The sequence below is a fragment of the Lucilia sericata genome, unplaced genomic scaffold (assembly GCF_015586225.1).
Source record: "Lucilia sericata isolate MDLA Ls3-8-SP2 unplaced genomic scaffold, ASM1558622v1 Contig000200F_arrow, whole genome shotgun sequence".
Classification (NCBI taxonomy): Eukaryota; Metazoa; Arthropoda; class Insecta; order Diptera; family Calliphoridae; genus Lucilia; species Lucilia sericata.
In genome coordinates, this window is record NW_023994228.1 from 391,495 (window position 1) to 403,971 (window position 12,477).

General features: G+C 35.6%; 1 protein-coding gene across 1 annotated transcript in view; it reads right to left on the reverse strand.

Moving 5' to 3' along the window:
• Positions 1-5,156: 5,156 nt before the first annotated feature.
• Positions 5,157-12,477, reverse strand: part of LOC119601936 (ATP-dependent DNA helicase PIF1-like) — a 42,825-nt gene continuing 35,504 nt past the window's right edge. The window contains exon 2 of the mRNA XM_037953204.1: positions 5,157-5,162. Within this exon, the coding sequence (XP_037809132.1) occupies positions 5,157-5,162 (6 nt within the window). The remainder of the gene's footprint in view (positions 5,163-12,477) is intronic.

The following is a 12,477-nucleotide window of genomic DNA, read 5'->3' on the forward strand; positions in this document are numbered from 1 at the left end:
TAAACCAAAGAATTGAATTTGTAAATGAGAATGGAATTTGTTACAATTGTTTAGCTACTGGACATGTCATAAAAGATTGTTATAGCGCATTTAAGTGTAGATATTGCGGCGGTAAACATAATTCGCTTTTACACAAGCCGAACTCTAACCCTAACCCACATGTTGAAAATACTCAGGCGTCAACATCACAAAACGCAGTACAGTCTTTCTCAACCCACACCCAATCAAGCAAACCCATACCCATAGATGACAGAACAAAGTTATTAGGAACTGCAGTTCTGAATGTTGAAGTTCAAGGTGAATTATTTCCAGCTAGAGCGCTTATTGACCCAGCTTCAGACTTCTCGTTTATCACAGATAAACTGAGAAGGAAGCTAAAATTACCCACTACACCCATAGTTGCTGAAATTTCAGGATTAAACGAAATAGTTTCAGCTCGTTCAAATAAACTGTGTCAAGTTTTATTGCGCTCAAACACCCAAAACGATTTTAAATTGAATATCCAAGCTATTGTTGTAAAAACATTAACCAAAAACTTACCCACCCAAAACTTAAACCCCACCCTAATACAAGACTTGGAAAATATTCAATTAGCTGACCAAAGGTTCTATGAAAGCCGACCTATCGACTTTATTATTGGCAGCGATTTTTACCCACAGATTCTAAAATCTGGAGTCAGAAAAGACTTACTTAATACCCTTATAGCTCAGGAAACTGAGTTTGGCTGGATTTTAACAGGACCCGTTCAGAATTCGCAAAATACCCAACCCTTAGTTTCTTACTTCAGTTCAGTCACGCTTGATAAAGTTTTGACCAAGTTCTGGGAAATTGAAGATGTACCCACCCAACCAAAAGTTTCAGAAGAAAGTTCTTTATGTGAAGAAACTTTCAAGAACACTACCCTTCGATTACCAAATGGCCATTATCAGGTAAATTTACCATTTATATACCCTCCTGTTGAGTAGGAAACTCTAGACACGTTGCTATGGCTCAATTTTTACGTAACGAGAAAAGTTTAATGAAAAAGCCAGAGCTTAAAATGGAATATGATAACGTGCTACAAGAGTATATCGATTTAGGCCATATTAAACCAATTAAATATAAACCAAACACTCCTTCAAACACCCATTATTATTTACCCCATCACGCTGTTGTTAAACTTGATCGTGTTACGACAAAAGTTCGAGTTGTATTTAATGCATCTAGCAAAACCTCGAACAGCAACAGTCTTAATGATACCCTATACACTGGTCCTACCCTACAACAAGATTTAGTTGTACTTATCTTGAAATGGCGCTTTTACAAGATAGTTTATAATGCCGACATTACAAAAATGTACCGGCAAATTATGCTAAATCCTACCCACACACCCTTCCAACGAATATTATTCCGTAAAAGCGTCAACGAACCCATTCAAGATTATGAACTGCAAACAATTACATTTGGTGTTAACTGTGCGCCATATTTGGCTATTAGAACCCTGCACAAATTAGCCGATGACATTCAAAATACCCACCCTATAGCTTCGCAAATATTGCGAAACAACATGTATGTTGATGATGTCTTAGCCGGAGGTCACACAATTGAAGAAGCTCAAAAAGCTCAAACCCAATTGATCTCGGCTCTAGACTCTGCTGGTTTTCCTTTAAGAAAGTGGATTTCCAATACAAAGGAATTATTACACAAATTACCCGAAGAACATCTACTCGATGTTGATTTACTTACCCTACCCGAATCAAATAATGCTAAAACGTTAGGCATTCGTTGGAATGCTAAAGAAGATACGTTTTTCTTTAATGTACCCTTAATTGAAAGAAAATCAGCATACACAAAGCGAACTGTGTTATCAGACATTGCTCGTCTTTTTGACCCAGCTGGTTGGTTAGTGCCAATTGTTATATCTGCCAAGATTATTATGCAGCAAATTTGGGAAGATAATACAGCTTGGGATGAATGTCTTAACCCACTCACCCTTATAAAATGGCAAAAGTTTTTGCAGTTCTACGATAATATTAATAGAATTCGTATTCCAAGATGGATTAACTTTTCACCTTCAGCAAAAATTGAGTTTCATGGTTTTTCAGATGCTTCTGAAAAGGCATACTCTGCGTGTCTATATGCACGAGTAACACCCATAGACGGACCTAATTCCGTAACCCTACTCTTCGCTAAGACGAGAGTTGCGCCAATCAAAGTAATCTCGTTACCAAAACTTGAACTTTGTGGTGCAGTGTTGTTGGCAAATATGACACACAATGTACTCACCCAACTCAACCTACCCTTACATCAGACGTATTTCTGGACCGACTCATCTATAGTTTTGGCCTGGCTTAGTAAACACCCTAACTCGTGGAATACATTTGTGGCAAACAGAGTTACAACAATTCTACAAACAGTAGGAGTAGATAACTGGAATCATGTTGCTTCACACGATAATCCTGCCGATGTTGCTAGCCGAGGATGTAATGCTGATGAGTTAAAAGATGACACTTTATGGTGGAATGGACCATCGTGGTTGAAAGAAGTCGCGTCGAAGTGGCCAACAACAAATAAACACTTTATTACTCAAGCTGAAGCTAAAGTTAGTCAGTCGTTTACTACGACAGTTAGTACCCACCCTACCTTAGATACGAATACTGAAAACCCAGATATATTATCAAGATTTTCGAAATTGTCAAAAGCTCTAAGAGTAATGACATATGTCTATCGATTTTGTGATCGCGCATCATATACCCGAAGAAATACAATTCGAAATGATAGAGTTATTCTTGATCGAAATAACCCACAACTAGTCAATGATAGACTACGTTTATTAACTACCCACCCAAGTATTGAACTTGATGCGTCAGAGATCAAATCTACCCGTGATAGACTTATTATTTTTTGTCAGACAGAATATTTCAACAACGAATATAACTGTTTGAAGAGAAAATACCCTGTACCCAACAAAAGTGACCTGCTTACCCTAACGCCATTTTTAGATTCTGCAAAGATAATGCGTGCAAATGGTAGACTGATTTGTCTACCCAAGCCTTTATGGCAGCCTTCGCTCGATTTTTTTCGAGGCGGGGATGCCCTGTCGCCATTTACTCTGACAATGGAACAAATTTCATAGGTGCTAGCAAGTTATTGAAAAAGGAGCGACAGGAATTTATTAAACAGCTAAAAGGATCTATTACGTCCACTAGCAGTTTTCAGAATTTGACGTGGCATTTTATACCCCCAGGTGCACCACACATGGGCGGTTTATGGGAGGCAGGAGTTAAAAGCTCATTTGAAGAAAATAAATACCCTAAAATATACATTTGAAGAGCTAGCTACACTCCTTGCCAGAATAGAAGGATGCCTAAACTCGAGACCCTTAAGCCCGTCAAGTGAAAACCCTCAGGATCTTAACCCTTTAACCCCTGGACACTTTTTAATTTGCTCACCCATACTTACCCCTGCAGAACCCGTCACAAGCAGTGATAATATAACCCTGGCTAACAGATGGCAAAAATTAAAGATACAACATCACAACTTTTGTAAAAGATGGAAAGATGAATATCTTAAAGAGCTCCATAAAAGATATAAGTGGAAAAACCCTACCCGAGAAGGTGATATTGTAGTAATTAGACAAGACAATTTAGCACCCAATGAATGGTTACTTGGACGTGTGACTAAAACATACCCTGGTTCTGATGGTAGAAGTAGAGTAGTTGATTTACAAACTTCAACTGGAACTCTAACACGCTAATTAGTATAATACTTTTACTCAAACCCTAACCCAAAATAACAATATCATCACTAACTAGCTCAACTAACCACCCTAACTAACCCAAATTTATTATGAATCGTTTAACCCTTCACCCTAACTCACTAACACATTCATTACACTTCATTCATTCACACATAATTTCTTTTATACAGAATATGGCACCCAACAACAACAACAATCGTAAAGGACGTTCCAACCGTTCCAGCCGCAATGGATCTCGGCCCAAACCCAACCGCAAAAACGATAAACGTCAACCAAAACGCCATTTTGGTTGCGGTATTTGTCAAGCCGATCACAGCTTAACAAATTGTCGAAAGTTCCAAAAGATGAACTTGGCGGAGAAATACAAAACCGCAGTTAAATTGCACTACTCCGTCAATTGTTTGGCGAGGAACCATCTCATTGGCGGTTGCACGAGTAAGGCTCGTTGCCAACAATGTGGTGGTAAACACCACTCAATATTGCATGGTCCTAACAGGATTTTAAAGAATCTAACGAAAGATCGTTCGCCACCACCAACCCCAGCCCCAAGAACTCAACCCATACCAGCTCCACGTCATTCCCTTGCAACTACAACCAAAACAACACCAATAACCACATCCATGACGAAAACCTTCGTTCCCACTGTGGTTGTCCAGATGATTATGGAAAGCGGAAACCGGATAGCAAGAGCCATATTAAACCCCAGCCTGACAAAGTCCCGAATTGCATCCGTGTTAGTACGAGACACTAGTTTAAAATCTTTCAAAATAGACAACGAGGTTTTCGTCAAGGTGCTAATTGGTCCAAATCTAACATCAAACGTTAGATATGAAGTCTGTATGGAGGTTGTGAAGGATTTGCCGAAAACTCCGTACCCAAATGCCATGGACGAGGGTATTGCAAATAAGGTCTGTCGAATATCTTTAGCCGACCCTGGATTTTATTCAAATAAACCGGTCTCAATGGAGATTGGTGGAGACCTTTATACCACAATCCTGCAACCCAATGTGATCCACATCGATGGAGGATCTCTAATTGCACAGGACTCCACCCTTGGCTGGCTGGTCATGGGATCCTCTACCCAATAAACCCACACACAGAATGAAGTATTTTACATGCATAGTTTACCCTACCACCCTACACCCTTTTTTATTGAATAAATAAAAATAATTGTCCTTTTCTCTTCACAGGTTGCCAGGCCCGGGAGGATGTTCATACTAGTGAACAATGGAGCATTCCCATCTCTGCTGCCATTTAATACCCACACCTAACTGCAGCCAACTTCATTGCTGCATAAATGTCAACTGCAGCTCTTACCCTTTTTCTCTTACTTTGACTTCTAATCAACCTGGCTTACTACCAACAAGTGTGTGCGCTTTACAAAACAAGTTTTCTTTCTATCCTTAAAAATCTAAACTTATAACTGAAGGTTAATAAATAAGTGATTTATTTAAAATTAGTGTTAAAACCTTAAAGCTAATTAAAATCTATAAAATCCTTAAATCTAAAAACATTTAAAACTTAGATTTAAAATCTAATAAACTAATAAATAAAAAACAATATAAAAACAAATAGTTAAAATAATTAAATATTAAGATCATTTATTCTAAAATAAATAAATAAATACTTTATCTTAAAACCTAAAACTAATATAAAATACTTACCCTAAAATAAATAGATAAATACGTAAATCTAACTTACCCTAAGAATAAATATCGAACAGAATTTATAACCTAAAAAGTGTATTATATACTTACCCTATATACTTACGTTATATACATATATTGAAGTTTAATAAACACATAAGTTTATAACGTTTTCTAAAAAAATTCCCAAGCCTTGCTTATTTACCCTTCCTCTAATTCCCTCGTAAGTACCCATCTACCCATCTCCCTCTAACCCCTAAATAAACAAGTACAAACACCAATCGCAGGGGACAAGCCCTCATGGATTTCCTTAATACTAAAGACTTGATAACATTGAACTTATGTAATAAAGCTACCTTCGTCAATAGAATTAGAGAAGAAGTATTAGATATAACTATATGTTCAGAAGAGCTTATAAACGAAATTCAGGATTGGAGAGTTTCGGACGAGCACTCCTTTTCTGACCATCGGTACATAAGATTCAAAATACTAAGGCCACCACCAAAGCCGATAAAGTTTCGGAATAAGTCTAAAACTAATTGGACAATGTTCGGGACCTTACTAAAGAACCGTTTAGGTCAGGACACTTTTCAATGTCGAAATAAAGAGGATATAGATGCCAAAGTGGAAACGTTCACAAGTGCCCTGGTTGAATCGTTCGAGGACAGCTGCCCTCTGCGAGAGCGGAGATCTGTCCAGGAGAAACAATGGGTAACTGGGGAGATCGGGAACCTTGGGAAGACTCTTCGCAAACTATTTAACCAGGCACGGCGTAAAAAGACCGCAGTATACTGGGATGAGTATCGTAATAAACTTGGTGAATATAAGAAAATCGTTCGAAAAGCCAAACGAGACTCATGGAAACTTTTCTGTGAACAGGTAGATAGCGTAAATGACGTATCGAAGATAAAAAATTCCTATCCAAAACTCATGTCCAACCGGAATCTATGATCGATGACACGGGCAGGAGGCTGGAGGATATGGAGGAGACAATAAAACTCCTAATGGACTCTCATTTCCCACCCTTTTAAACAAAATTAATCAAGAAAAAATTGATTTATACAAAAACTAAAAATGTGGAGTAAGCAAAATTTATTAAATTTAACATACATGTATGTATCTATTTATTGTTGATGGCCTGCTGCTTTATTTGACAATTTCAAGCATGTTCGTGCAAGAGTTTTAGATTGCAATAAAGTTAACGTTTAAGTGTAAATCGATGAATATATTTTTCTTCATAATACATATGTATGTATGTCTCGGGGGAGTTTTCCCGTTTTTCCTACCGAGCGCGTCCCCGGGTGGCGGATAGGGGGTGGTGATGGACCATCTGTCCTCTCCCAGCTTTAATTTCACTTAAGCTGAGGGAGGGCAGATTGTCCACCACCTGGGAATATTATATTAACCGCGGACCAAAAAAACTGGGAAAAACAAGTATGGAAAATAAAAATAAAAAGATAAAAGTTACGGTGCAGGGCCTAAATAACCCAGTACCGGCGGCAAGTGTTGATCTACTCGCGAGTCACGTGTCGTCGTCATCCTGCAATCGTGAGCAAAATACTGCTACGGAGGTGGGTACCTTGGCCTCCGTGGCGGAAAATGAGTCAAGTGTACAGCATGCCACTGGCAAAAATATAGGGGTGAAAGAGAAGGATGTACTCGGAGTGAGCTCTAAGCTACCTCAGCCTTTAAATATAGGTGAGGGCTCCGACTCTGAATCCTCAGATGATAATAATAACACCATTATAGCAAATCCCCAAAAGGATGAAGTAGAGCAAATGGTGAAAGACGTGAGTGATAGCATAGCTAAACTACCTATTACTAAGAAAAGACTTTCTGGAGCACAGAGGAGGAAGTTGAAAAAGATGCTTCAGGAAATTATAGTTAGTCAATCCCACGACACTCCAAACGAAAAATCGGACTCTCTCACAAGATTTGAGGCAAAAAGGATCAGGTCTCCCGTCGAGTTGACAACTGAGAATAAACCTAAGAAGAAAAGAGCTCCCCGTCTTCTAATACACAGTCGAAGCCAATCCATACTTCACTCAAAGGAACCTCAAGTGAGAATCCTGCGAATAAGGGTGACAACGCCAAACCGGGGAAATCAACCTCGAAGGTAAGGGAATCTCAAAAGAAGCCCCGAAAAACGAGGAAGGAGAAGCTAGACGGAGGAAAAGGAAAAGAGCCGCCATCTTACGCCAAAGTTGCCAGATGATGACAACGGGACGATCTCTGCATTAGATTAATAGCCATGTTCAGTAATAACATTAACAATTCAAATAATAATAAAAAATTAATTTATAATAATAACGGAAAATTAAAAAAATTTAAATCCTGTACACCAGATTGGAAATAAGTATGTACATATTCAAATATCAACAGAAGATAGATATGCTAAAACTTTATTTTTATAAGTAGAGATGGAATATGAGAATAATTTAATTTCCGATGGTAATTGATTCCAAATGCGGGAAATCCTTAATTTAAATGAATGCTCAAAAATTGAAAGATGAAAACGAGGTACCTCAATTTGAATATTTCGAGTCGATCGAATAAATAAAATTTCATTTACAAGACTATTTGGCTGCCCGAATTTCATAACCTTGTAACAAGTTAGAGTGCTATATTTGGCTGAGCCGAATCTTAAATACCCTCCACCAGCTACTTTTATATTAATAATTTTTAATTGATCAAATATTTGTAGAAATAAGTTTTCTCATGTCTTAAATAGAAAAACCCCAAGATTTAAACAGCTTAAATCTGTTACAATTCCAAGATTTATTGAACATTACAAACCCCATTTTCCTTTATATTTTTATAGCGCCGTAAGATATGCTTTAACGATATTTAATAATGTGCATGTATGCATGTGTGTGAAAGATTTAAGGATTTTCAAAATACATACATATATATATAATTTTGTTCTACACAAATTGATAATGCAACTAGTTAAATACGGTTACATTGCTTTTAGGGGCAGGACCTAGTATGGGAGATATGACCAATTATAGACCGATCGTAAAAAATTCTTTAAGCAAAATTTCTGTACATAAAAGCTATATTTCAGTCAAATTTTGTATCTATATCATAATTTAGTAATAACTAATGTGTGTTCAAGTGATTTTCTGAAGGGACACTTGCATGGGACCGACCGCACCCATGTTATGGACCGATCGTGAAAAAATCTTGAAATAGAATTTTTGTATACCAAACTAATATTTGTGCCAAATTTTGTATCAATAGCTTTATTTGGTAATGAGTAATGTGCGTTTAAGAGATTTTCGTAAAAGGACCTTGTATGGGAGCTATGACCAATTATGTATATAAAGACAAAAATTCAAAATTCTGGAGGGGACCTAGTATGAGAGCTATGACCAAATATGGACCGATCATAAAACAATTTATAGTGTAATTTATGTATATAAGAGCAATATTTGTGCTAAATGTATGGATATTTTGTAATGAGTTATGTGCGTTTAAGTGATTTTCGGGAGGGGACCTTGTATTGGAGCTATGACCGATTATGGACCGATTCAGAAAATTTTTTCTCTCAATGAATTCTATTGAAAAAAATTTCACAGTAATATTTCTGTGCTTATAAGCAATACTTATAACAAATTTTATATGGATATCTTAATTTAGTAATGAGTTATGCGCGTTTAAGTGATTTTCGGGAAGGGTCTTTGTATGGGAGCTATGACCAATTATGGACCGATCGGAAAAAAACTTTCATAGTAATATTTCTGTATATGTGAGCAATACTTGTACCAAACTTTATATGGATATCTTAATTTAGTAATGAGTTATGTGCGTTTAAGTGATTTTCGGAAGAGGACCTTGTACAGGAGCTATGACCAATTATGCACCGATCGGAAAAAAATTTCACAGTAATATTTCTGTGCATATGAGCAATACTTGTACAAAATTTTATATGGATATCTTATTTTGGTAATGAGTTATGTGCGTTTAAGTGATTTTCGGGAGGGGACCTTGTATGGGAGCTATGACCAATTATGGACCGATCGGAAAAAACTTTCACAGTAATATTTCTGTGCATATGAGCAATACTTATTCCAAATTTTATATGGATATCTTAATTTAGTAATGAGTTATGCGCGTTTAAGTGATTTTCGGGAAGGGTCCTTGTATGGGAGCTATGACCAATTATGGACCGATCGGAAAAAAACTTTCATAGTAATATTTCTGTATATGTGAGCAATACTTGTACCAAACTCTATATGGATATCTTAATTTAGTAATGAGTTATGTGCGTTTAAGTGATTTTCGGAAGAGGACCTTGTACGGGAGCTATGACCAATTATGCACCGATCGGAAAAAAATTTCACAGTAATATTTCTGTGCATATGAGCAATACTTGTACAAAATTTTATATGGATATCTTATTTTGGTAATGAGTTATGTGCGTTTAAGTGATTTTCGGGAGGGGACCTTGTATGGGAGCTATGACCAATTATGGACCGATCGGAAAAAAACTTTCATAGTAATATTTCTGTATATGTGAGCAATACTTGTACCAAACTTTATATGGATATCTTAATTTAGTAATGAGTTATGTGCGTTTAAGTGATTTTCGATTCAGAAAATTTTTTCTTTCAATGAATTCTATTGACATAAGATTTTAATTTATAAAATTTTGTGATGATATCAACATTCTGACGGAAGTTATTAACATAAAACTCATTTTCCGGGAATATGTACTTTTGTATGGGAGGTATATGAAATTATGGACCGATTCTCGTAATTTTCAGCAAGAATCAAGATATTGTGTAGAAACGAATGTATGATGACTTTCATGAAATTATCTTGCATAGTTTTCGAGAAAATTACATCAGAATGTGTAAAAAATGCTTATTTTTTTCGGAGTTGTTTTAAATTTTGATTCATAACTTTTCCCAATGTGAACCGATTTTGCTCTTTTTCAATACCACTGTACCGGATAATAATGAATATTTTGGGTGAATTTGGTTAAATTATATTGCTTCGTTTTAACGTGAGCGTGTTTTACATAGACAGACAGACGGACATAGCTAAATCGACTCAGAATTTCATAAGCACCCAGAATATATATACTCTGTTGGGTCTCAGATTAATATTTCTTGGTGTTGCACACGGAAACAAACTTATATATACCCTCTATCACCACTGATGGTGGTGGAGTGTAATGTAATAGTAAACGTAGGTATACATAATTAATAAAATTACAACGTAGAAAAATTGGAATATATTCAGCGACAAGGTCATGATAACGCAACTTAAAATTAAAAACATACCTAATCATTTTTTAAGTATTCTCATTAGACGATCTATATTGACTAACGAAGTACCAGAAACTACTTCGAAGCAATGATAAAATTGTGACATTAACAAACCATATGCTAACCTGTATCTAACAAATTTCGGTGTATAAGCTTTATGAGAATAAAGTCTCCTTAATGTCAGACATATTTTATTGAAAGCCAATCAATTTGTAGATTAAAATTGAGGCTGGAGTCAATAATAATGCCAAGACATTTCATGGAGTTAACATATTCAATAGTAAACCCATCAATATAGATTGTAGGATGTATAAAATCGTGATTTGGTAAGTGAAATTTAATAGCTTTTGTCTTATTTAAGTTGATACAAAGATAATTAGAATTCATCCAATTAATTATCATGTTTAAGTGTACATTAATTTTTTCCTGGAAACCTTTTTCCACCACGCTGGCACTATATAGAAGAAATATATCATCAGCAAAAACAAATGATTGACATATATTATTGTCCATTAATGAAATAGAATCGTTTAAATACATTAAAAATAGAATGGGACCCAAAACAGAGCCTTGAGGAACCCCAGAAGTAACAGTACCAACACTTGAATTGAAACCATTAACTGAAACAAATTGCGATCGGCCAGTCAAGTAAGAGTAAATTAATTTACTAGCAGACTTTGAAAAACTAAACTTATCTATAAGTTTCTTTATAAGAACCAGATGATCAACACGATCAAAGGCTTTTGATAGATCTAAAGACACCATAGCACAGATTTCACGGCTGTCAAGTTTAGATATAATCGAATCAGTTAGAGCTATTAATAACGAACTTGTGCTGTGATTTCGGCGAAAAGCGTATTGATTACAGTGCAGTAAAGAAAAACGTTCGCAGTGATGAAAAATTTGTAATTTAATAATATTTTCAACAATCTTCGATATTGCAGCTAAAATGCTAATGGTCTTAAATTATCTATACAATAATTATTATTTTTTGCAATTGGTACCACTCGCGCTAACTTCCAAGCATTAGGAAATTTGGAAACAGTTAAAATAGTATTAATCAAGTGACAAATATATGAAGATATTAGTGGAAATATAATTTTAAGAAATTTTATTGGTATCATGTCATACCCTGTCGCATTGGATTTAATGGAATTAATTGCAATAAATATATCCGATATTGTAATATTTTCAAATGTAAAATTATTAGGATTATCAAAAATGTTTTTAAAATTAAAAGTATCAAAGTGATTTAGATTAAAGTTATTTAAGAAACCTTCCGCAATAGACTCTACATCGTTTTCGCACAACTCTGGTCGCTCTTTACCTACACAACCAATCTTACGCACTTTGCGCCAATCCTGGATGTTATCTAAACCATTAAAAGTACTTATACCATATTTGTTTCGCATTTTTCGGACAACAGATTTTGCCTTGTTTCTAAGTTTGCAATAATTTTTCCAGCTATCTGCTGTACGATCTCTAAGGTGAGCTTTATACGCCAAATCTCTTAGAGATCTGGCACGAAGAATCTCTCTAGAATTAATCCAATTAACATCACATGATTTACGTTTAGCCCTGTAGCTAGGTACTAAACAATGTAGATTTTCAATCAATTTATTCAAAGAAGAAGCTGAACATCCACATCATAAGTGAGAAAAATTGATGAGTCAACAAATGCATTAACGGCCAGAATAAGTTCATCAAAATTAATATGATTATAATCTTTAAGGTAAATGTAATATGCTTGTACTTGAGGGCAATATCTATAAGAAATGAATATTAAACTATTATTGGATGACAAGAATGGAAATTG